General features: G+C 40.8%; 1 protein-coding gene across 4 annotated transcripts; it reads right to left on the bottom strand.

Moving 5' to 3' along the window:
* Positions 1-812: 812 nt before the first annotated feature.
* Positions 813-24,006, bottom strand: THUMPD3 (THUMP domain containing 3). 4 transcript variants are annotated; one of them, XM_003894141.5, is made up of 11 exons: positions 23,894-23,996; positions 23,305-23,355; positions 21,714-22,018; positions 20,067-20,144; positions 15,050-15,526; positions 11,931-12,061; positions 8,695-8,764; positions 5,921-6,036; positions 3,278-3,388; positions 2,197-2,320; positions 813-2,006 (listed from the first exon to the last, which is right to left on the bottom strand). In XM_003894141.5, the coding sequence occupies exons 3-11, from the start codon at positions 21,963-21,965 to the stop codon at positions 1,854-1,856; spliced, it is 1,512 nt and encodes a 503-aa protein (XP_003894190.1). In that variant the 5' UTR covers positions 21,966-22,018; positions 23,305-23,355; positions 23,894-23,996; the 3' UTR covers positions 813-1,853. The 4 variants fall into 4 exon arrangements, with proteins under 4 accessions (XP_003894190.1, XP_017810758.1, XP_003894188.1 ...); XM_017955269.3 differs by lacking the exon at positions 23,894-23,996 and adding an exon at positions 23,453-23,554; XM_003894139.4 differs by lacking the exon at positions 23,305-23,355 and having other exon boundaries at positions 23,894-24,006.
* Between the last annotated feature and the right edge of the window lie 2,987 nt (positions 24,007-26,993).

Below are 26,993 nucleotides of genomic sequence, written 5' to 3' on the forward strand. Positions count from 1 at the left end.
ATTTTTATTGTAGTATTTAATAGGATTAAAGCTATGATGAATCAAGTAAAAAATTACTTCCTTAAAAACTAAGCTAGTAGGCAAAAATATTCGTTTGTTCAACAAATACCCACTCTGGCAGATACAGTACCCTGCACTTAGTGGGGAAAAAAAAAGACATCGTGGTGAAAACAGACATGGTCCTTGAATTTCCTGGTTCTGTGGGTTGCTTAATTTGAGGTTTAAATGGTTTCTTCCATCAGGTGAAAAGTTTTGTGTTCGGCCCATAAATAAAGCAGCTGGGAATTCTGATAGTGGCAAAATGGCCAGTCTAGGATATAAAATCTTCAGAAACATCTTATTTCCCATTCATTATGAAGCATGGGGTAGGAGATCAGAGAAACCAGATGAAGATTGCTGGCTGTGCTGCTAATGTGAACTCTTCTTTCGAAGGTATTGTGTCCTTTTATTCTCAATGGAGACATCAAAAAGTATTAAGAGGAGTACTATTATAATATTAATAGGATACTGAAAATCTATCCTGAATGCATGCAGCCAGAGGCTCCAAATAATACTATGATGAGTTCCACAAAAAACCTCAACTACTCTTTGTTCCAGGGAAGCACCATTTTCCACAAAACTCTCAAGAAGGACTTGTTGGAACTGGAAAAGCAATTAAATGTGAATAGTGATCCAGGAGAAAGTAACAAACTCACGTAACTCCCAAAAGTTTTCCAAAGATAACAATCAGCTTTTTTCTCTTGGCCTTTTAAGAAACTAGCCAACAAATACTCTGACAGGCTTGTGTTTGGTTTTGAAAACACACCTTAGTGTACTGAAAGAAAATTTCTTTTAATTTGGTTTGTTGGTCCCATACCCCATCTATCAATGTATGTGCTATTTACAAATAGAAATGTTCTATACTAACAGTATTTTTGCAGTACCTTTTGATAATTCCTAGACCTCTATTTTCGTTCTATGTGTTAATCTGAGTAACAGATGGATATTTTAATATTTAAGGCAGATGGTAAACTTTCCTGTAGGTCTTGTGAGATTTTGTCTTACAGGCTGAACACCATTCACAAAATGTAATGCTTCATTCCTTCAGATTGAGGTAAAGAACTTGAGCAACTGGATTAGCAAAGCTGCAAAGATAATGAAATGTGGCCTAAGATGTAATTATGTTCTCTGCCTTTCCTTTGGGCCAGAGTAGCTTTGCACTTGACACAATGGAAAATAGGCTATAAAGCCTGAAAATAAAATGTTCTAAACTCCAATCTCAGAGCACTTTAGTAGGCTTTTCACTAGGCATCTTGAAAGTATTTTCAACAAAATACTAATTAAGCTACCACTTCACAAGAGCTTCAAGGAAAAGCTCTTTCTTATAAAATTTTTTTTTTTTTTTTTTTTTGAGACGGAGTTTCACTCTTGTTGCACAGGCTGGAGTGCAATGGTGTGATCTCGGCTCACCGCAACCTCCACCTCCCGGGTTCAAGTGATTCTCTAGCCTCAACCTCCTGAGTAGCTGGGATTACAGGCGCCCACCACCACACCCGACAAATTTTTGTATTTCTAGAAGAGGCGTGGTTTCACCATGTTGGCCAGGCTGGCCTCTGGACCTCAGGTGATCTGCACACTTCAGCCTCCCAAACTGCTGGAATTACAGTCGTGAGCCACTGTGCCTGGTCTCATAAAACTTTTAAATTCCATCACATTACATTCACACCTTTTGCTAACCAGGATGAAGAGCCTTAAACAGGTTTAAAGAGTGCAGACTGCACTTTTGTTAATACTATTTTTCTCTGCAAGTTCTTTATGCTAACATTTCCAGTGGTGGGAAGTACAAGTACTATTAGTCATCTTCATTCTTTGTATTACCAAAGAGTTCCTTTTTCTCCATCTTGTTCTGAAGGATGAACAAAAGCTTGAGGTGTACGTATCAGTACATAAACTGCAGCACGAAGACCACCAACGTTCACCCAGACTGTATCCACCTTTTGCCATACATGTCGCATTCCAGATAATGCCTGTGTACACACAAAAACCACAGCAATTAGGTTGACAATCTACTTTTACACCAACCAGGATTCTTAGCTGCCTGATAAGAAACCTCAGGGAAAGAGAAAACAAATCTTATCCAAACAAACATCCCCAAATCTACTCAAAAAGATCCCAAAGTTGCCAGAGGCTGCGGTTTTGAGCTAATGTGTATAGCACCTTGGTAAAGCATTTTGTGTCTTGAGTAAGTAGTACAGCTCGGCCCGTGGTAGGTGTGCAGACACGGCTCATCTCCCGTAGGCAAGCTGGATAAAGGTTCCAGTTTCTCTTCTTGGATCCCATCCTATAATAGAAGGACTAGTGAGTCAAATACTGTTGCAAAAGATACAAAATAGAAGGAGTATATGAAACAAAACAGTTTCATGCATCCTGAGGCATGAAAAACAGCTGTAGTTTTAGAAACCAGACCTTTGCCATTACATGTCAATGAAATAAGCTGAGTTAGTAAACTGCTTAGAATTCTGAATCAAAAAGAATTTTTTTGGACAACTATGTTATATAACTTGCCCTCTTAGTGAGTTTAATAAGCAGTCAAACTATATGAACCAAACAAGTGATTAGAAATCATTTAGGCTGGGTGTTTTGGTGGCTCATGCCTGTAATCCCAGCAGTTCGGGAGGCTGAGGCAGGCGGATCACCTGAGGTCAGGAGTTTGAGACAAGCCTGGCCAACATGGTGAAACCCCATCTTAACTAAAAATACAAAAATTAGCTGGGCATGATGGCACGTGCCCGTAATCCAAGCTACTCAGGAGGGTGAGGCAGGAGAATCGCTTGAACCCGGGAGGCAGAGGTTGCTGTGAGCCGAGATCATGCCACTGCACTCCAGCCTGGGCAACAGAACGGGGCTCTGTCTCAAAAAAAGAAAAAAAAAAAAAGAAAAATCATTTATGCTGAGAAACAGAATCAGAACCAAGTCTTCCACCACCTTTTTGTGTAAAATATATAATTCAAGAATGGGCTAAAAAGTGAATTATAGGTAATTTAAAAATGAACCTCCTATGATGGTCAGGATTCAAAATGTAGTTAATACATTCCTGAGAGTTCACAGAAGAAACATAATGGGTGAATCCATCATGTTGTTCAGTGAAAAACAGCTCTGCTAAGTCTGCTAAAATTCAAGATTTTTTTCCTGACAGAATAAACACAAGGAAAATAATGACATATTTAGAAGTCTTGCAGATAGTAGTATAACAAGTGAAAGTAAAATTCATTAAAAAAAAAAACCAACCAATTCTCACCTTTTTCCAAATGGCAAATCTGTTACAATAATATCCACAGAACCAGTTCTCAATGGCAGATTACAGATATCCCACTGAACAGCATCTATGGGCAAGCCCCAGGATGGTTTGCTGTGGGGACAAAGGAAAGGTGCTTCAACATATTGTGAAGCATAAAATCGTTACAACAATTTTTGTTTCTGAAAAGAGACTGCTACAGCAAAATATAAAATGCTAAGAATATCAGTGATAATATCGACCTATTCAAAATTTAAGAAGTGGCACAAAGGTAAAAAATAGAAGGTCAGGCTAGGCATGGTGCTCGTGCCTATAATCAGCACTTTCAGGGGCTGAGGTGGGAAGATCACTGGAGTGCAGGAATTTGAGACCAGCTGCGCAACACTGTGAGACCTTGTCTCTAAAAAAATTTTTTTTTTAAAGTTAGCAAGGCATGATGGCACACGCCTATAGTCCCAGCTACTCAGGAGGATGAGGTGGGAGGATCACTTGAGCCCAGGAGTTGAAAGATGAAGTGAGCTAGGATTGTGCCACTGTACTCCAGCCTGGGTGACAGAGCAAGACCCCGTCTCAGAAAAAAAGAAAACAAACTGAAAACATGATTGTAATGCAGAGAACTGCAAAAGACAACTTTAAAAACAATGCCGAAGCAGTAAATTACATAACCGATGATATAAAAATTAAGTTGCTGATAAAACGTACACTGGAAAAATCAAGCACACTAAAGAAAAGATTATGGGGTGACGTATCTGAAGAATAAAGTTTGTAAAACTAGTAATAACAGGAGACCTAAAAGAAAAACAGATATGTAAAATTGGTAAATATATAGGTAATTGTTTTAAGATGAAAAACCAAAAGGAAATATATGTACCATGCTATATAAAACAAAACTAAGAAAAAAGTTAAGATAAAAAATATAGATGACAGAAGACAGAATGAATAATAATAAATACAAAGGATTTAAATCCTCCCCATTAAGGCAAAGTAACTGGTTTAAGAAACAAAATAATGCACAGGCTAAGAACTGAAGGTAAGTCAAAGGCTATCAGCAGAAATTAAGGATTTAATTGACATTTAATGAAGAATTTAAGAAAAAAATGCAATAAAGGCAATCACTACATAATTTTTTAAAGTACATATAAAATATGTATTACAACCACATACGAATAACTGCACAAAACAAAGCGTAAGGCAAAAAATATTAAAAACCAAAGTAAAATGAATAGAAAGTACTGTACAGGTTGAGGCCAGGCACGGTGGCTCACGCCTGTAATCCTAGCACTTTGGGAGGCCAGGGCGGGCAGATCATGAGGTCAGGAGATCGAGACCATCATGGCTAACAGGATGAAACAGGGTGAAAACCCGTCTCTACTAAAAATACTAAAAAAAAATTAGCTGGGCATGGTGGTGGGCGCCTGTAGTCCCAGCTACTCTGGAGTGCTGAGGCAGGAGAATGGCGTGAAGCCAGGAGGCGGAGCGCTCGGTCTCAAAAAAAAAAAAAAAAAAGTACAGGTTGAATAGACAAAAGGTGTAGACACAAACAAGATAAAATATTCAGAAGCTAGAAAAGAAAGTTTGTTTAAATGTTTATCAGTTTTAATTAAAAAAAAAAAAAGACTGGCCATATACTAGGCTCATAAAAAAAATAAACTCAATAAACATGAAAGAACCATTCAAAATTAATTCATCACAATAAAATAAATCAGTATTTAAGAAAATTGAAACCTTCCAACTAGTCTTAATATATGTAAAAGGATTGAATGTTGATCCATAGACCAGCAGCATCAGCATTGTCCCAGAGTTTCCTGGAAAATGCAGACTCTTAGATCCCATCCCAAACTACTGAATCAAAATCTGTTAACAGTACTCCCAGGTGATTCACATGTACATTAATGTTTGAAAAGCACTGTCCTAAAAAATTAGATCAGAGAGACAATGAAATATATAACCAATGACTTAGTAATAAAACAGAGGAGAGGCTATATAAACTGCAGTATTTCTGTACGATGGAATTTATGTAGTGACTTTAAAAGACTATGGTCCAGGTGTGGTGACTCGTGTCTCTAACCCCAGCATTTTGGAAGGCTGAAGCGGGAGGATCTCTTGAGGCCAGGAGTTCTACACCAGCCTGGACAAAACAGCAAGACTCCCATCTCTATGAAGAATTTTAAAAATTAGCTGGGTATGGTGGCACATGCCTGTATTCCTAGCTACTAGGGAGGCCGAGGCAGGAGGACTGCTTGAGTCCAGTAGGTTGAGGCTACAGTGAGCCATGATCATGCCACTGCACTCCAGCCTGAGTGACAAAATGAGACCCTGTCCCCAAAGCAAAAAAGAAGCCTATGTAAAAATAGTGTTTAAAATTTTGTGAAATTAAAATGAATCTATATTCTTCCAGTATGTGGGGGAAAAGACATATGAATAAGACAGAAATGAAAAATTGCATATGGTGGGGAAATTATAGCTAAAATAATGTTTTTAAAATATAATTATTTTCAATAAACTTTAAAAATGTAAATGGAGTCTCAGTGTATTCATTTTCGTAACAATGATGTCACAATGCACTGGGAGTTTTAATTCATAAAGTCAATATAAAAAATGATTCTCTAACTCTAAAAGATGCTAAGAAATCTTTTAAATTTTTACCCTTCTTTAATTTGGCTCTTGGTCAATAAAGATGCAATGTTATTTGCTGCTCTATTCACAGCCAGTGGATTATTATCACCAGCAATATGGAAACAGTCAGTCCATTCAGTAGCCCCCTAAAAGGTAAGAATATATGTTAAAACAAAAGTAGCAAACTGCAAAATGTGATTATTTAAATTGTCAAGAAAAAAGAGAATCCAGTGCTTCTCTAGAATGGCAAAACATTGCATGTTGTCAACTGTGCTATTTCCCTGGCTGAAAATGCCCTCTTATTCTTTCTCTGCTTGCTGAACCACTACCCATCTCGTAAGACCCAGCTTAAAACTCATGCCCTTTCGACACCAACCTTAACTCTCCAAGCAGTCTTATGTGCCGCTCCCAAAAGCACTTTGTATGTAGGTACCTCTGCCACTGCACTTGTTCCACTGTTAATTATTTCTTCCCCTTTGTGCTTCCCAACTAACCTGGGAGCTCTCTGAGGTCAGGTCTAGTATTTTCTTCAGTTCCTCATCCAGCAGCGTCTGGCACACTAAATAAATTCTAAGTAAATGCGGTTTGAAAATATTAAGCAAATTAAACTGATCAAACCTATACTCTTTTGTGGTTGTGGGAGTTTACATAATCTGATATATTTGAGAACTGCAAAATAAAATGCTATTTCCAGCTGGGCATGGTGGTTCACACCTGAAATCCCAGTACTTTGGGAAGCTGAAGCAGGAGGATTTCTTGAGCCCAGGAGTTTGAGACCAGCCTGGGAACATGGCGAAACCCCATCTCTACAAAAACACAAAAATCAGCTGGGTGTGGTGGTGTGCACCTGAGTCTCAGCTGCTGGAGAGGCTGAGGTGGGAGGATGGCTTAAGCCAGGGAGGCAGAGGTTGCAGGGAGCTGAGATCACACCACTGCACTCCAGCCTGGTTGACAGAGCAAGACCCCAGGTCAAAAAAAAATAATAATAAAATGCAATTTCCTTTGTATGATAGGCTTTTGAATGGTAACCACCATATCACTGGAAGGATTTTGTAATTTTAAATGAAAAACCTGTCAGCAGAACATAAATACCAAGTTGTCACATATCATTTGTGGAATGAGGTGACATGTGACCTTAGGCCTGAACAATGTTCTATGCAGATTAACAGAAGGTTTCTGACATGAAAGCTGGGAAAAGTCTGCCTCTGCTTAGGGGTGAGTAGCAAACACCTTTGTGTTCCTTTGTGAACAGTAACATACTTCTCATCCATGAGTACAGTGCTTCATAAGTTTTTCTTTTGCCCAGACACTTGAGGGTGATGACATACTCCTGTCTACAATCCTACGATGACTTCAAACAAAAGGGAAGTTGAAGTATCCCAGAAGTTTGGGTGGGTGGGGATGTAGAGGGGACCCAGAGTTTGAGGAAGCCTCTCAGTGATTCTGATTCCCAAAAATTTTTTTTTTCCTCCTAAACCTATTTGGATTTTCAGCATTGGAAAGAATTGGGTTTTACAGTGTAACACTTCTAAATTAAAAAAAAAAAAGTATTCCAGATCAAGTATTTTATACTTTGGTGAATAAATCTTTATATATACCTTGTCAATTTCTTCATAATTTTATTCATTTTGATCACATATCAGCTTAGGTTTTTCTACACTGACATCTGCATGTCTACTCTTACATGGAAGTGGCTCAAACTTCATGTTTTAATTTTTTTGGCCTTTATTTTCACCCGGAGCTCTGTTGTGTATTTCTTGACATGCAGTGACTTTACCTGCTATTTCATACACATATCATGATTTCACACTAGAAAACAACACTCTGCTTTGTTCCCAGAATCCTTCTTGGTCACAAGAAGGATTGGGTTTTTACTGTGCAGTCTCTTTAAGCCACAGTAATTTCTCTAGCTCTCACAGAACACAGTCATCATGTAGACTTCTACGATTTCACTCTTGGATTTTAACTCCCAGAACACAGATAACATTTTCTAATTACAGTTTGGATTATTTCTCCCCTGGTGGTCTTGCTTTGGACTTGCTCATCTGTCCAGTTTCTACCCAGTCGTATAATCTGCGGTGTCTCCCTGCAGTTTATTCAAATTGGCTTTCAGTATACTATATGGAAGAACTACTATGTTTCATACAAACTTCAGTGACTTTACCGGGAGCTCCCTCTTCTAAATTGTTTAAAAACATATAGATGATACTGATTATTCAGGGGACTCTACTGTGAAATATTCTCCATTTAGAAAATGCCTTTCCATTTCTTGCTTTGCTTTATACAGTTGTTATAAGTCCTCTCAATATCACGGTAATTTTGAAAACTAGTTAAGGGCATTTGGTATTAAGCTTGTCAGACTTCCTAAAAAATCCAAGTAATATTCATAAGTTTCCCCTTTTTACAACTATACTTATTCCCTCTAGGAACTTAAGTGGATTACAAAGAAGAAAATTGCCTTCCTCAAGTTTATGCTTATGCCTTCAATTATCTTTTCCCATTCAAGTCTACCAGTTTGTCTGTTACACAAAGAGGACTCATCAGCAGTTTGTAATTCTCAGCTTCCTCTGTAATCCAGTGAATAGATGTCACTAACAATGTATCTAGTCTAGTGGCAAATGGCTCTTTGAAATAAGTAGTTACATTCTTTACAAAAAAGTTCCAACTTTTCTATTGTTAATTGTTTTAAAACTCTTGGGTCCACTGATCCAACCATGGAGATTTCATTATGTCTAATTTGCCCACTGGGTCTTGAATATTCTGGATGTATCACTCTTATCTAAAAGCTAAAGAAATATGATTACCTCTATTGGTATTGCCCCAGTTCCACACATCGGATCAACTATTATATCATAAGGTAGAGGATCACAGAGCCTAGAGAAAAGAAAACAGCCTATGTGAAGACTCACCCAAAAGCTGAGGCTTCTGTACTGATAATTCCTGAAGCTGTAAGTTTGAGGACCTATCACACTAGCCTGAAGGAACACCAATCTACACATTTTAAAAATCAACTTATGGCTGGGCACGGTGACTCACGCCTGTAATCCCAGCACTTTGGGAGGCTGAGATAGGCGGATCACTTGAGGTCAGGAATTCAAGACAAGCCTGGCCAACATGGCGAAACCTGTCTCCACTAAAAATACAAAAAATTAGCTGGGCGTGGTGGCGGGTGCCTGTAATCCCAGCTAGTAGGGAGGCTGAGACTTGCTTGAACCCAGAAGGTAGGGATTGCAGTGAGCCAAGATCATGTAAGATCCAGCCTGGGTGACAGAGCAAGACTTCGTCTCAAAAAAAAAAAGATAATAAATAAATAAATAATAAATTTTTAATGATATGTTGACTGTATATTCTATTACTCGGGAAAAAAAGTCATTACATATAACTAAATCCCATTTCACTCTCAGATGAAATTTGGTTTGCAGACATCTTAAAGTACACACATGTACACACACAGACACACCACACACATGCATACTTTTAGACAACAGTGTTGTTTTCAATAGAAACCTGTATTACATTAAAAAGACTCAAAAATGTCTCAAGTCAAACATGCATCAATATAAGGATACTGGCAATGAGACATTCAGTATTCCTTTCCTTTTGAATTTAAAGATAATAATCTTGACGTAAAAAAATTGCTCTGTGGGACTAGGTAATAAAAAAAGGAAAAAAATGCTTTACTTTGAGCACTTAGTATTTGCTGGGCAAGGACTTAAGCTCTTTCCATGCATTATCTCACGGAATCCTCAGTAATGACCCTGTTAGATAATTATCATTATTCTCGTTTTAAAGGTAAGCTGATGCAAGGAAACATGAAGTTACCTGCCCAGGGACACAAAACCAGTAGGTAACAGATTCAAGATTAGAGGCATTACTGTTAATGGCTTAAGTGTTATCCTCTTTATGAAGCATCCCACCCTGAAACAGGTCAGTAGGTTTCTTCTCTTCTCTTGTTCTCATCTTTTCATGTGCTGGTGTGGGACTTACCACATATATGATAACTGTTTATCTCCCTCATAAGACAGATTCTTGGGGTTAATAGTGGGTTCTTATTGTAACATTGGTCCTGCTCTATGTCCTTGTTCCTACTCCTCAACACATGGCAACAGAATCCTTGGCAACCCTCTTAAGGGGGTAAGCACCCTGTACTCCAAGCCATTCCTGATGATCAGGGGTGAATAACTGACCAAAACAATGTCAATCAGATTCTCTCTTCCAGGAATTTGGAACAAAGAGCTAAAAGCCCTACGCAAGGTGGGTTGGTCGTTTGGAATTGGAAATACATAAATTTAGATGAGAAAGCATGTAGATGAGAAGCAACAAGAGTCCACAGGCTCTAAGGGGAGATAAAAATGGCTGCCCACATTTCTGGCGGTTTTCCAAGATGTGGTTCCTACCCTTCTTGAGAACCAACATTCAGTTTTTCTGTAGAATCCCCAAGATTTCTCTTTATCTTTCCAAAAAACCCTCCCTGGCACAATGATCACTTTTTTATCCTAAACTTGTTTACTTAGGTTTTTAATATTTGCACGCAAAATAATACCCTCTGTCTATCCCTGGTTTCTACCATATGCCTGGCAGTAGATAATGCATATTTGTTAAATTAATGAAGACTAGAAAATTTTCCTTTATCAAATGGGCCCAATTTTCTATTATTGTCATTGAATTAATATGTTAGGAAGATAAAAGATTGGAACAAAAGGAATACAGTCAGGTGCTGCATAACAATCTTCCAATCAATGGTGGACCAAATATATGAATGCAGTAATTATAACACCATATTTTTACCCTACCCTTTGTATGTTTAGATACACAAATACTTACCACTACATTACAACTGACTACAATATTCAGTACAATAACATGCTGTACAGGTTTGTAGCCCAGAAGCAAAAGGAGATACCACATAGCCCAGGTGTGTAGTAGGCTACACCATCTAGATTTGTATAAGTACACTCCATGAGGTTCACACAATGATGAAATTGCACGATGACACATTTTTCAGAATGCATCCCTGTTGTTAAGTGATGCATGACTGGACTTAAAACTACCAGGACATACCAGGCACGGTATATAATAGGTATTTTGCATATGCTTCAGCATGTAATCCTCACTAATAATCCTTTAAGTCTCATATCAAATTCATTTTGCCATCTGGAAAACAGAAGCTTAGAGAAAATAAACATTTTCAAGTGGTGAAAAGCAGCACCCAATAAAAGAGAGAAGGGCAAAGGAGAAGGAAAGATAGGTCTTGCACTCTGAAAAGTGAAAAATTCTAGGATGATTCCTGGGTTGCTGTGAGTATAAAGCTTAAAAATATAAGTAAAGGCTCTTTCTGTTCATTTACACTTTACACAAATACAAATACTGCTTTCATCTTTTTCACTGCACAGAAATGAAACAGCAAAATTTGCTCTATCTCCCAACACACATATCCTTGCTAAACAGAAATGTGGTAACTGCATTCAAGAGGTAGGTGAAAACTATCACTCTCATTTTAAAATCAAGAAAACTGGGTGCGGTGGCTAACACCTGTAATCCCAGCACTTTGGGAGGCAGAGGCGGGTGGATCACCCGAGGTCAGGTATTTGAGACGAGCCTCGCCAACATGGTGAAATGTTGTCTCTATTAAAAAATACAAAAATTATCTGGGCGTGGTGGCAGGCGCCCATAATCCCAGCTACTTGGCTGAGACAGGAGAAATACTTGAAGCCGGGAGGCAGAGGTTATAGTGGGTCGAGATCTCACCACTGCACTCCAGCCTGGGCGACAGAGTGAGACTTTGTCTCAAAAAATGAAATAAAGAAAACTGAAAAGAAATAAAGAAAACTGAGCCACCTATTAAGCAGCATTTTCAGATCACAAGGAGTCAATATTGGATAGAAGGGAAAGAAATAGATCATTAGCTTTCCTTTCTATTCTTTATCCACTACATTCCAACATAGTACCTCAAACACACATACACACAAATCAGTATTTTGGAAGGGAACATTCAAACCAAGGTGCCACTTTAAGCTGGACGGCAAACTCATTTTCTTACCTGAGCATCCCATAGGCAAGAGTTGATCTAAGAGTTGTAGGTCCAAAATGTGTTATATTTCTTCGGTGGAGACTCTCTTCAGTCAATGCAATGCCCACAATGACTTCGTTATCATGGATGTTCAAAAGAACCTATAGTAAAGTGGAACAAGACAAAATAGTTTTAGGATTGTTCAAACTGCACTTTGTAGTAAGACTTTTCTGACCTGGGCCGGTCCCCTACTCCTGGGAGGTCACCATATTGATGCCAAATGGAGGTCACCATATTGATGCCAAACTTAGTGCGAACACCTGATCAGCATAGCACACCACAGCCCAGAACTGTCTAAAAATTTAAGACATTTAAAAAATACATATTAAAAAACCTCTAAGCCTTCAAAATATGTTTGTGTTATAAAAATTGGGGTGACATCTGGTGGTTGTAGCCAATAAATATAGTGAATTAAAAGAAAATAATAGATGTTAAAATGAACGACAAAAAGTATATACTATGTGACTTCATTTATATGAAGTACAAAAATTGGCAAAACTAATTTTTGGTGGTAGCAGATTAGTGATTGCCTTGAGTGGGTACTGACTGGCAAAGGGCAAGGGGAGCCCCTGAGGTACTGGAAATACTTTGTATCTTTATCTGGATGCTAGTTACACATCGTGTATATAAGTAAAAACTTACTGAAGTGTACACTTAAGATTTGTGTACTTAATGCAAAGTATATCTCAACAAAAAAGTTTTAAAAATTGGTAAAGTCTCAAATAAAAAGTCTTATTACACTGAGTGCGGTGGCACATGCCCGTAGCTCCAGCTACTCGGGAGGCTGAGGTGGGAGGATAGCTTGAGCCTGGGAGGTCAAGGCTTCAGTGAGCCATGACTGCACCACTGCACTCCAGTCTGGGTGATACAGCGAGACCCTGTCTCAAAAGTGAACTAAACTAAACTAAAATGTTACCCAGTCTTTCACCGAAAGATTTCCTGTGCTTAACCACAGCAGAAGCACAGCTGACACTCATAGCACTTCCTAATGCAAAGCACTATTCTACACATTTACATACATGGCCTCATCTCATATTCACATCCCCTAAGCTAGGTATTATTCCCCTTATAAAAGAGGATATTGAGGCACAAAGACAGCTCCTCTGAAATTCCTTTTTTTTTTTTGAGACAGGGTTTGTCTCTGTCGCCCAGGATGGAGTGCAGTGGCACAATCACAGATGACTGTGGCCTGGACTTCCTAGGCTCAGGCGATCCTCTTACTTCAGCCTCCCAAGTACCTGGGACTACAGGCGTATGTCATCATACTCAGCTATTTTTTTTTTTTTTTGTAGAGACAAGGTCTCCCTATGTCGCCTAGGCTGGTCTTGAACTCCGGGCCTCAAGCAATCCTCCAATCTCGACCTCCCAAAGTGCTGGGATTACAGGTATGTGTCACCACACCCAGCCTCCTCTGGGATTTAACCCAATGCGGCACGGCTCCAGAAACTGTCCTCTGAATCACCTTGCTAACTTTTAGACATCACTGTTCTAGTTAACCTATTCATTTTCTTTTTTAAAAAATTTCTTTTATTTTTAGTAGAGACAGGGTCTCCCTGTTTTGCCCAGGCTGGTCTCGAATTCTTAGGCTCAAGCGATCTGCCTGCCGCAGCCTCCCAAAGTACTGGAATTACAGGTGTGAGCCACCTATTCATTTTCATGGCAGTATATGAGGAAAAAAAGGAATGGGGAATTAGACTACTGATTTGACATGCACAAAAAAGTTAGAATCAGTGACTTGCCCCAGATTCAAGTGTACCAAAAGCAACAGAAATTGGCTCTTTGGTAAATACATCAGCTGCTATAGACGTTTTAAGCTGTCAGAGTCTTAACGACTCTAGTTCCTATGGCTCACATGTCAATCACCTAGGTAAAAGAGGATTAAGACCAAGGAAAGTAAACATACTAAAATGAGGTACCTGGCTTTGGAAATCTAGCAGAATTTAAGAAAGAGGAGAGCTGACTCTACGACGAGTATTAGCAAAGATGTCCTGATTTGAGAAGGTCAGGGTTTGTTTAAAAAACGCACTTTTTTTTTTTTTTTGGGAGATGGAGTCTTGCTTTGTCACCCAGGCTGGAGTGCAGTGTTATGATCTCGGCTCACTGCAACCTCCACCTCCCTGGTTCAAGTGATTCTCCTGCCTCAGCCTCCCCAGTAGCTGGGATCACAGGAGCGTGCCATCACACCGGGCCAATTTTTGTATTTTTAGTAGAGACCAGGTTTCACCATGTTGGCCATGCTGGTCTCGAATTCCTGACCTCAAGTGATCCACCTGCCTCAGCCTCCCAAAGTGCTGGGATTACAGGCATGAGCCACTGCGCCCAGCCTTATTTTATTTTTTCAGTAGCAAAGCTCTGCAACCAAGACACACAAAAACAAAATAACTATTTTAATTCTGGTTGAATTTTATAATATGAAAGTCCACATAATATAGTAAAAGAGTACTCTATTAGAAATCAGGCCAGGTGTGGTGGCTCATGCCTGTAATCCTGGCACTTTGGGAGACCAAGACAGGCAGATCACTACAGGAGTTCGAGACCAGCCTAGCCAACATGGTGAAACCCCATGTCTACTAAAAAATACAAAAATTAACCAGGTGTGGTGGCATGTGCCTGTAGCCCCAGTTACTTGGGAGGCTGAGCACAAGAATCACTTGAACCAGGAAGGTAGAGGCTGCAGTAGGCTGAGATCATACCACTGCACTCCAGCCTGGGTGACAGAGCAAGACTCTGTCTCGAAAAAGAAAAAGAAAACAGACAACTCAACCTTGATAGCTTCCATCTGCGGAGCACTTAGTGTATGCAAGGTATTGCACCAAATATTTTAAATGTACCTTATTTAACCTTCAGGATAACTTTAAAGGTACATACTATTATTGGCTCCATTTGAAACAGAGACTCAGAGACTATCTAGTCCAAAGTTATACAGTTGTGGAGTCAAAATTTGGATCTAAATCTGTCTCCAAAGACTATGCTCTTCTTAACCACACCCTACTATTTCAATTTAATTGTGCATAACACTGGGTTAGTCTGAAAATTCTACAAGTTTGTGACAGCACTCTTCAATCACCACAGTCAGAGCCTATACCTACCTCCACATCAAAGTTGGTCATATCAGCCTTCCACTTAAAATAATCTTGAACAGCACCCCCAAAATCTCTTGCAGCCTCATTTGAGGTAAAACAATGTTTCTCTCCTGCCCTGTTGCATGTGACTCTAAACTTTAGCACTTGAGGCTCAGTTTCTTCTTTTGAGATTTCATCAGTCTCATCTTTGGAAGATGCCAAATCATCACCTACTAATGTTGACACCTCCTCTTTGATGGCTGGATTTTCATAATAATCTAAGATATGAGAATCTAAAGCATGGCTAGTGAACTCTTTTTTAACATTTCTCTGATTGATTTTGACTTCTTGTCCATTATTAATCTTCTCTTTACTTAAATTCTGATTTATCTTTTTGCGCTTTGCTTTTTTCTTTTTAAAACTGGCATTAATTTTCCACACTTTTAAGGGGTTTGACCATGGGAGTTTTCCAGCCAAGTCTTCAAAATCCTTTAGAACTTCTTCCTGTAAAGGACAGAGACAGAAATTCGTTCATTTTCCACCACTATAATCAAACAAATAAATCTCTACTTTGCTTACAGACAGTTAGTATCCATGGGGAACACTGGTTCTAGGACCCCCAAAGACACCAAAACCCAAAGATGCTTAGAAGTCCCTCATATCAAATGGTATAGTGTCTGCATATGACCTACACACATCCTCTCAAGAGTACCTTAAATCATCTCTATATTACCTATGATACCTGATACAATGTAAATGCTACGGAAATAGTTGTTATACTGTATTGTGTGGGAAATAATGATAAGAAGAAAAGTGTGGGCTGCATATGGTAGCTCACGCCTGTAATTCCAGCACTTTAGGAGGCTGAAGCAGGTGGATTACTTGAATTCAGGAGTTTGAGACCAGACTGGGCAACATGGCAAAACTCTGTCTCTACAAAAAAAATACAAAAATTAGCTGGGCATGGTGGCACGTGCCTGTAGTCCCAGCTACAAAGGAAGCTGAGATGGGAGGCCTGCTTGAGCCTGGGAGGTGAAGGCTCCAATGAGCTATGATCACGCCACTGCACTCCAGCTTAGACAACAGAGCAAGATCCTGTCTCAAAAAATAAACCTTTTACAAAAAAGAATGAACACAGACTACAATACTCTTAAGGAAAAAGAAAGCTTAACTACAAATTTTATGCCCAAACTATCAGCCAAATATAAAGGTGAAAGACAAACATTTCTGAACTCATGCCATTCAACAGATACAAATTTTAACAAAAGGACAAACAGTGTGCTATAATCTATTTAATTATATCACTAAAATGAAAAAATGTAGGGATTGTGACTATAAAGAAGGTAAATGTTACAAACTGGCATGTAAATGGGCATACTGATACCCTCATCTCTTATACCCAGAGGTCCAAGGATAGAAGTTAAAGCTGATAAATAAAATGTAAGTATATTTAAAGGTTTAAGGGTGAACACTAAGAAAAATAACTGAAAAATAAAGGAAAAAAAGTATAAATATGCCAATTTCATCATTGCTCTTAGCAGGGATTCAAAAAATACTGTGTATATATGGTAGATAAGGTAGATAATATCAAATTGTAGTTATAAAGGTAACAGCTAGAACACACACACACAAACCTTCCAAACTATTAGAAAACACAGGCACATGAAAAAAGTAAACAAGACATAATGTAGAGATTTTTCAAATTAAGAAAAAGCAAAAAGTGTAAGCATGACAAAACTAAGACTACACAGTTGTCATTATCAATAAATATCAGTGGGATAAACACGAAGATGACACTCAGTTTGAGTATGTACAAGAATTTACATAGTGTATTTGTTGCACCACTGTAACAGTAAAAGAATGTGAAAAACCCTCATGCCCTAAAATGGGACCGGTTAAATTACAATACAGCCAAACAATGGAGTATACACAGCCAACTCCAGCAATGATACTGCCAGGATCTCCAACATATAGGTTGAGCATTCCTAATCTCAAAGTCCAAAATCCAAAACCTAAAACTTTTTTGAAGTGCCAACATGATGCCACACAGGTAGCGGAGATAATGACACCTTTGCTTTCTGATGGTTCAGTGTACACAAACTTTGTTTCATGTATAAATTATTTTAAAAATCATATAAAATTACCCTGAAGCTATATGCATAACATATATATGAAACAAATGAATCTTGTGTTTATAAATAGGTTCCATCCTCAGAGTATTTCTTTTTTTTTTTCTCGAGACGGAGTCTTGCTCTGTCACTCAGGCTAGGGTGCAGTGGAGCGATCTCGGCTCACTGCAACCTCTGCCTCCCAGGTTCAAGCGATTCTCCTACCTCAGCCTCCTGAGTAGCTGGAATTACAGGAGCCCGCCACTGCTAATTTTTTGTATTTTTAGTAGAGATGGTGTTTCACCAACTTGGCCAGGCTGGTCTCAAACTCCTGACCTCGTGATCCACCTGCCTTGGCTTCCCAAAGTGCTGGGATTACAGGCGTGAGCCACCGCACCCAGACCAGAGTATTTCAAAAAACAAACAAACAAAAATCCAAAACATTTCTGGTCCCAAGTATTTCAGATAAGGGATACTCAACTCGTATATGGAAAAAAAAAGCATAGCACAGAAAAGTATGTACGCTATGCTTTCATTTGTGTAAATAAAATACATTTATTTGTAAAATATCTCCAGAAGAACACCCAACAAATTGGTGATAGTTGTTGCCTCCAGGGAGGGAGCTGCATAGCACGGGGATACAGGAACAAAGACTTACTTTTCACTCTATATCCTTTCAGTCTTTACAAGTTTGCTCCAAATACATGTATTAACTAGTTTTTAAAAATCTATATAAATCAGATTTGTTCACACTTTTAAAAAGGCAGACGGAGGCCGGGTGCAGTGGCTCACACCTGTAATCCTAGCACTTTGAGAGGCCAAGATGGGTGGATCATGAGGTCAGGAATTCAAGACCAGCCTGGCCAAGATGCTGAAACCCCATCTCTACTAAAAAAACCCAAAAAATTAGCCCAGTGTGGTGGCAGGCACCCATAGTCCCAGCTACTTGGGAGGCTGAGGCAGGAGAATGGCGTGAACCCAGGAGGTGGAGGCTGCAGTGAGCCGAGATCACACCACTGCACTCCAGCCTGGGCGACAGAGCGAGACTCCGTCTCCCAAAAAAAACTAAAAAAAAAAAAAAAATTAGCTGGGTGTGGCAGCATACACCTGTAGTCCCAGATACTCAGGAGGCTGAGGCAGGAGAATCACTTGAACCTGGGTGGCAGAGGTTGCAGTGAGCCAAGATCATGCCACTGCACTCCAGCCTAGGCAACAGAGCAAGACTCCATCCCCCCCAAAAAAAAAAAAAAAATGCGGGGATGGAGGTGGGGACTGGGGGTCAGGTGCAATGGCTCACACCTGTAATCCCAGCACTTTGGGAGGCTTAAGTGGAAGGATTACTGGAGCCCAGAAGTTTGAGACCAGCCTGGGCAACACAGTGAGACCCCATTTCAATACATTTTTTTTTTTTGAGACAGAGTCTCGCTCTGTCACCCGGGCTAGAGTGCAGTGGCTCAGTCTCTGCTCACTACAAGCTCTGCCTCCCCAGGTTCACGCCATTCTCCTGCCTCAGCCTCCCGAGTAGCTGGGACTACAGGCGCCCGTCACCGCGCCCGGCTCAGTTTTTGTATTTTTAGTAGAGACGGGGTTTCACCGTGTTAGCCAGGATGGTCTCGATCTCCTGACCTCGTGATCCGCCCGCCTTGGCCTCCCAAAGTGCTGGGATTACAGGTGTGAGCCACCACGCCCGGCCCCACTCTCAATATTTTTTAAAAGATGGGGGTGGGGGCTAATAAATTCATGATTATCATCTGAATACTTAAAAATAACAGAACTCATTAGAATGATGTAAGCGTTTCTAAAAGTTAGATTTTTGTTAATAAAATTTTTATCTATTTTCAGTCTGACTTCTTTTAGGTCTGGTCTTGTTTTCTTCTAGGCTGTGGTTTCATACAACTTTGATTGGTTTTTGAATAACGTTTTGGAAATCAACATGTTTGCCAATAAATAAAAGTTAGACAATTAGGTGGCATATCACAGTTGTTTTTAAAAAGATTACTTCTCAGATAGGTAAAACCGATAAAAAAATGTTTTTAAGCAGTGAACTCTAGAAACCTAACCAAAAAGCAGTGTGGAAAAAACCTAAAGCCTTGCTGCAATCTATTTTCAACCTTCAGCTTAGGCAGCAGCTGAATATTTAGGATTCAGATGCTAAATACATATTGGAGACAAAGCTGTTGTCCTAACAACTGAAGGAGTATTTAGATATCACTTTGGCTTTATTTCAAAAAATGAAGAAACAGAAGAAAGCAGAGCAAAAGCAGGATGGCGAGGAAGTGTTATCTGTAGAAGACACAAATTGTCACTTGTTCTTTGGTTCATGTTCTGGAAGCAATTCTATTTTGGAACTAAATATATGTAAAAGCAAAGCAAATCTAAGGTTTATATCTTTTATAAATAAAACAGTGTGTTTTCTTTCTTATAAACTTTAATGATTTTCAATACTAATTTTTTTTTTTTTTTTTTTTTTTTGAGACGGAGTCTCGCTCTGTCGCCCAAGCTGGAGTGCAGTGGCGCGATCCTGGCTCACTGCAAGCTCCGCCTCCTGGGTTCACGCCATTCTCCTGCCTCAGCCTCCCGAGTAGCTAGGACTACAGGCGCCCGCCACCGCGCCCAGCTCATTTTTTGTATTTTTAGTAGAGACGGGGTTTCACCATGGTCTCGATCTCCTGACCTTGTGATCCGCCCGCCTCGGCCTCCCAAAGTGCTGGGATTACAGGCGTGAGCCACCGCGCCCGGCCCTTTCAATACTAATTTTTAAAAAACATCTTTTGGGATAGACTGTCAGCAAAACTCTAGATTTATTGTAAAAGCCTCCCAGTATTCTCTATTACAAAGACTACAGTAATGCTCGATTTTCACAGACTGTGAAAAGTGGAAATAATCTCTTTGGGGAAGACAGACAAAAATCAGCCACCATGTTTGCGATAGCTCACCTTTATTTGTTTGAATTGGTAATCTTGAAATTCCTGAACCACCACAAATAAGTTGTCAACTGATCTAAGACAATGAACCTGGGTGAAAAAAAAGAAACACACTTCTGAGAAAGCTTTTGAACAGCACAAGCTATCAACAATTAAGTATTTAAAAAATCAGGAATGGTGGTTTTAAAGCAGCTACTAACTATATTTTATATTTTTAAAATGTTCCATCTCCCTAGTTTCTCATCTCTTTGGTTACCAATCAGCTTTCCCCTAGAGAAAGGGAAAAAGGGCACATGGAAAGAGAGAAGCATGAAGTGTTTTGTGGGAAACATGTCTTTCGTGGGAGAAGAGAAAGGTCAAGTCACTCAAGTGGGCTCTATCATATTTCCTCGATGGCTTTCTATGGTACACTGTATGCTGCAATGGTTAAAAGTAGCGGATTTGAGCTCCAGTTCTGTGATTACTAGCTGAGTGACCCTGAGGAAATTATTTATGTGTCCTAAGCCTAATGATTAATGAAGATAATAATAGTGTCTATCTTCACAACACTGCTGAGGGTATTGGCTAAAATACTGGATGGAAAACATCTGCTTACCAATTCATCCCACAGATATTTTCTGGGTACCTACTATATGCCAGACACTAAGAGCTTGGGATATATTGGTGGAAAAAAAACAGACAACAATCCTTGCCCTCTTGCTGCTTACGTGGTAATGAGACATATCTTAGCTTTATTATAGTGAGATTGCAGTTTTCTGACCTTCACTTTTTACCTTGAGTGAGTTCTAATTACTTCTGAGCAAGAATTTTTGATGCAGGTTAAAAGGCAAATCTCTTTTATGTTTCATCACCAAAGGTTAAACATCTGCTAGATGCTGAAGTAAATAAAAACTGAGATACTTAGAGAATTTCTTAAGTTGAACAGTACTCTTTCTGGTGAATTCAATCCTCAAGAAATACTAGATCACCTCTAAAAATGTAGCAATCCTACTACAGGTTGAGCATCCCAAATCTAAAAATCTGAAACTTTTTGAGCCCCAACACAATGCTCAAAGGAAATGCTCAGTGCAGCATTTCGGATTTTCAGATTAGAAATGCTCAACTGGCAGGCTGGGCGCGGTGGCTCAAGCCTGTATTCCCAGCACTTTGGGAGGCCGAGGCGGTTGGACCATGAGGTCAGGAGTTCGAGACCAGCCTAGTCAGGATGGTGAAACCCCGTTTCTACTAAATATACAAAAATTAGCTGGATGTGCTGGCAGGCGCCTGTAGTCCCAGCTACTCGGGAGAATTGCTTGAACCTGGGAGGTGGAGGATGCAGTGAGCCGAGATCGCGCCACTGCACTCCAGCCTGGTGACAGAGCAAGATTCTGTCTCAAAAAAAAAAAAAAAAAAAACCTAAAGTGGCAAGTATAATGCAAATATTCCAAAACTCCCCCCGCCCCCCTCCAAAAATCTGAAACACTTCTGGTCCTAAGGGATACTGAAACTACAGTCAAAATTACAAATCAGTACTCAATAGAAAATGCAGTAACTTTAAAATCTCCTGATTTGGGGCAGAGCAATGAAAATCAGAAAGGATTCCAGAAGGGTCTGTAAAATGAAAAGTAACCATAAAACGATCAACTTAGAAAACTATTTTAAATATTGCTCCATTCAAACCTGTGCCAGACTTTCCACTGAAATGACAAAATATATCTTGCCACGGTCTCTGCTGATTTTGCATGATGACCCAAGTTTCTCTCTCACTTCATCTGCAGCTGTTTGCTCAAAGCCAGTAGGTACAGTGGCTCCAATAGTGACTAGAAGCTCAGATTCACTTCTGAGGTCACTTTCCGTCACTTGTACAGAGCTCTGGTTCTCATGAAGGTTCACATCTAGGAGTTGGTTAGTGGCTTCTTCAATGTCACACATGTTGGCTGGGCTTCCAAGATCGCTAACGCTGTCTCTTTAAAAGCAGTACTGTCCTTTAAAAGAGAAAGAAATAAAGCCCAAATATTGTCATCTCATATTTCAGTTATAATTAAAAACATGGGCTCTGAAGGGCAGGAAGAAGAAGGCAACACACCTGATAAATAGTCACCAAAGTAAAAAGGGTTGAATAAACATGGGCACAGAGCGCAGGTTGTAAAACGTGATGTTATTATTAAACAAGCAATACAGATACATGGGAGAAAAAGAGGCAAGAAGTATTTCCATAGCATGCAACGTTTGCTTTAGGGTAACCCATGTTGACAAAAGCCATTTCATAACTACAATAGAAACTGCAGATTACACTCAAATACATTTCTGCATCTAGATGTTAAGAACATGGTTAGTTAAGAATATAGGGCCTGGCTGGGTGTGGTGGCTCACACCTGTAATCCTAGCACTCTGGGAGGCCGAGGCGGGAGGATTGCCTGAGGTCAGGAGTTTCAGACCAGCCTGGCCAACATGGTAAAACCCTGTCTCTACTAAAAATACAAAGATTAGCCAGGTGTGGTGGTGGGAGCCTGTAATCCCAGCTACTTGGGAGGCTGAGGGACGAGAACTGCTTGAACCTGGGAGGTGGAGATTGCAGTGAGCCGAGATCATGCCACTGCACTCTGACCTGGGTGATAGAACAAGACTCTGTCTCAAAAAAAAAAAAAAATAAATAATAAAAATATGTGGCTTTTGGAGTTTCAGATAGATACAGGTTTGAATTTTTGCCTCCACCATCATAGGTTGAATGACTTATGGCAAATTAATTCTCCCAAGCCTCCAAATTTAATTAAGTAATTAGTAATACCTCTTTCCTAGAGTTGTTAGGAGACAAGCGAGAATTAACTAATACCTCTTTCCTAGAGTTGTTAGGAGACAAGTGAGAGTAGTACACGGCCAGGCCAATAAGTAAAACTTATTAATAGGCTATCTTCTTCCCTCCTGTGAAGTAGACAGCACTTCATGCATTTTAAAATGATTAACTGGGCTGGGCACACTGGCTCGTGCCCGTAATCCCAGCACTTTGGGGAGCTAAGGCGAGTAGATGGGTTGAGGTCTAGACCAATCTGCGTAATATGGCAAAACCTCATCGTTACCAAAAATACAAAAAATAGCTGGGCGTGGTGGTGGGCACTTGTAGTCCCAGCTACTTGGGAGGCTGAGGTGGGAGGACTGCACTCCAGCCTGGGCGACACTGTGAGGCCCTGTCTCAAAAAAGAAAAGAAAAAATTAAAAATAACGGAACACTTGCTATCTAATGATTACAAACATTCAAATGCCTACTACTTGCCAGACTCTGGGATCCACAGATGGGCATCAGGAGAGAAATCTTGGAAGCAACCTGAAATAGTAAAACAAACTTCCTATGCATAAGCTTTTGTGTGTGCTTGGGGCGGGGGCCGGGGAAGTATTAGAGAGGTGGAGGGTCCATAACTTACACCAGGTTTTCAAAGGGTTTGTGACTCAAAATAAGTGAGTACATAACACCTATACTGTCCTTGTGCTGTGCCAGCGATACAAGACAGCGTTTAATACTACGTCAGTTCCCGCCGTTAAGAAAGTGACAGTCACTGTGAATACAATCTCCATCTTCTAAAAAAGGCAGCTGAGGTCAGCTAAAGGGCGCGTTCCGCACAAGGTCAGAGAGCCAATGAGAGGCGCAGAATGGAAGAAAACTCACGTCTCCCAATTCCCACCCACAGGGCCCTGGGAATCCTAGGAAGCAGGTAAAGGCCTGGGAGACGGAGCAAGATGGGCTCCGCCACGAGACCGGGCTGAAGTCCGGCCCGGCGCCGGCCTCGGCTGCAAAAGGAAAGCCGCCCCTCTCTCCCCAAGCGGAAACACCAGAGGAGCCACACTCGGCCGTTCCCGTCAGTTACCGGCCGCCAGCGAAGACTCTTTCAGCTCCCGCACTCCATTGGCCTCTCGCGGTCAGCCCACGCCGCCGGAAGCCGCCCCCGGAAACGGAAGTCAGGCTGCGGGTCACGGTGGCTCCGCACTAGCGGCCGGTGCCCGCACAAGGTAGCGGGGGGGGGGGGGGGGGGGGGCGGGAAAGGAGCATGCGCTGGAAGCTCTGTGCTCTTGGTTTTGAGGATCGTCAGCAAGCCGAAAGCGGAGTGTCAGGGGCCTAGTGCCCTATCATGGTATTTGCTAACGTTTAGAGATTGCTTCCCCTTGCCGAGCACTGGGTAAGCGCTTTACATACGTCATCTCATTTGGAACAAGTCTCTTTTGTTCCAGCACCTATGAAGTGGCAGTGGCCGATTTCTGTTTTAAAGCTGGAGAAACTGAGTCTCTCTAGCTTAAATATCTTTCCCAAAATGTCATGCCACCAGTTCCTGATTTCTGTATTGCCATCACTATTTTAGCACTGTTTACTTAATATTTTCCTTTAGTTAAAAAAAAAAGAAAGAAATAGTGGGGCTCACTATGTTGCCTAAGCTGGTCTCGAACACCTGGGCTCAAGTGATTCTTCTGTCTAGCCCTCCTGAAGTGCTGGTATTACAGGCATGAGTCACTGTGCCCAATCAGACGAACTTTATTTTTCATAAAGTGTTGAACCTGGCCGGGCACAGTGGCTCACGCCTGTAAGCCCAGCACTTTGGGAGGCTGAGGCGGGTGCATCACTTGAGGTCAGGAGTTTGAGGCCAGCTCGGCCAACATGGTGAAACCCTGTCTCTACTAAAAATACAAAAATTAGCTGGATGTGGTGTTCTGCACTTGTAGTCCCAGCTACTTGGGAAGATGAAGCAGAATTGCTTGAACCCGGGAGGCGGAGGTTGCAGGGAGCCAAGATTGTGCCACTGCACTCCAGTCTGGGAGCAAGACATCATCTCAAAAAAAAAAAAAAAAAAAAAAAGGGTTGAACCTGCATGGTAGCCATTTTGACAGACTGGGAAGCCTAGCTTCCAGCCAGAAGCCAAAAATACAAAAACAGACACTTCCAGGGTTGGAAGAATAAGACAGGGATTTATGCTAATCACAGTGGCCAAATATACATGTTAAATATACTGTAGGAGGGGTCATGAATATTTATGAAAGGAGCAACCTGGGGATGTGCAGTTGAACTTCATGACTCTCTATGGATCCCATGTTTAAAAAATGGTGGCCTTAGCATTATCCAAGGGTGGCGTTTTCTACCCCTTGACTTCAAAAGGTGAAGCAGGGACATGAAAACCCTCACTGCACGTGCCGTGTAGACTGGCCAGAACCACTCCCTGGATAGTCGGTGGTCTCTTACCAGGAAGGAATGCTGGTCGGTTGTTCTGTTGAAACTGCAAATGGGAGGGTCAGCATCAAGCTGGTGGAGTGAGTCTTTCAAAAGGGCTGGTTTCTGTTTAACCTTTAGGAAAGAAAATCTAATGGCGATTTTAGAGGGAGGGGTTATAAAGAGGTGTGTCCAACTTCCCATCCTGTCATGAGTAGTAACTCAGCTTCCAAGTTTTTTCTAGGGTCTTCTTGGCCAAGAGAGGGCCTGTTCAGTCAGTTAGGGGGCATGGAATTTTATTTTTCTCAGTTGACAAAAGTTAACTTACTGTAAAAAGAAACTTAACAACCCAACAACAAAAAGATAAACCGAATTTAAAAACAAAACAAAACCAAAGAGAACACAATTTATAAATGTGCAAAGGGGCTGGGAGTGGTGGCTCATGCCTGTAGTCCCAGCACTTTGGGAGACTGAGGTTAGTGGATCACTTGAGCTCAGGAGTTTGAGACTAGCCCTGGCAACATGGCAAAACTCTGTTGCTACAAAAAAATAGCAAAAATTAGCTAGACATGGTGGCACTCACCTGTAGTCCCAGCTACTCGGGAGGCTGAGACAGGAGAATAGCTTGAGCTGGTGAGGTTGAGGCTGTAATGAGTTATGGTCACACCACTGCACTCCAGCCCAGGTGACAGAATGAGACCTTGTCTCAAAAATAAAATAAAAAATATGTAAAGGGCTTGAATAGATATTTCTCCAAAGGTAGACAAATGGCCAATAAGCACATGAAAAGATGCTGAACATCAGTAGTCACTAGGGAATTGCAAATTAATCACAATGGGATACTCATCAAAATGCCTAAAAGTAAAAACCAAAAAATCAACAGTTCCAAGTTCAAATGAGTATGTGGGGCAATGAAACACTTATACATTGCTGATGAAAATGCAAAATGATATATCCCCTGGTATGGTTTAGCTCTGTGTCCCCACCCAAATTTCATCTTGAATTATACTCCCATAATTCCCACGTGTTGTGGGAGGGACCCAGTGGGAGATAATTGAATCACAGGGGTGGTTCCCCGCATACTGTTCTTTTCTTTTCTTTTTTTTTTTTTTTGAGACGGAGTCTCGCTCTGTCGAGGAGGCTGGAGTGCAGCAGCCGGATCTCAGCTCACTGCAAGCTCCGCCTCCCGGGTTCACGTCATTCTCCTGCCTCAGCCTCCCGAGTAGCTGGGACTATAGGCGCCCGCCACCACGCCTGCCTAGTTTTTTGTATTTTTTAGTAGAGACGGGGTTTCACCGTGTTAGCCAGGATGGTCTCGATCTCCTGACCTCGTGATCCACCTGTCTCGGCCTCCCAAAGTGCTGGGATTACAGGCGTGAGCCACCGCGCCTGGCCCCCCGCATACTGTTCTTGTGGTAGTGAATAAGTCTCACAAGATCTGATGGTTTGATAAGGGGTTTCCACTTTTGCTTCTCTCATTCGCTCTCTTGCCGTTGCCATATAAGAAGTGCCTTTCACCTTCCACCATGATTGTGAGGCCTTCCTAGCCACATGGAACTGTAAGTCCATTAAACCTCTTTTGTTTTGCAGATTGCCCAGTCTTGGGTATGTCTCTATCAGCAGTGTGAAAATGGACTAATACACATCCATTGGAAAACAATTTAGCCTTTCCTCAAAAAATTAAACATAGAACATATTACTCACTAATTCCACTACAGATAATTTCCAACTTAGGATGGTTTGACTTACACTTTTTTGACTTTACAATGGGC

Source organism: Papio anubis, chromosome 2 (genome assembly GCF_008728515.1).
Source record: "Papio anubis isolate 15944 chromosome 2, Panubis1.0, whole genome shotgun sequence".
In the NCBI taxonomy this organism is placed as follows: Eukaryota; Metazoa; Chordata; class Mammalia; order Primates; family Cercopithecidae; genus Papio; species Papio anubis.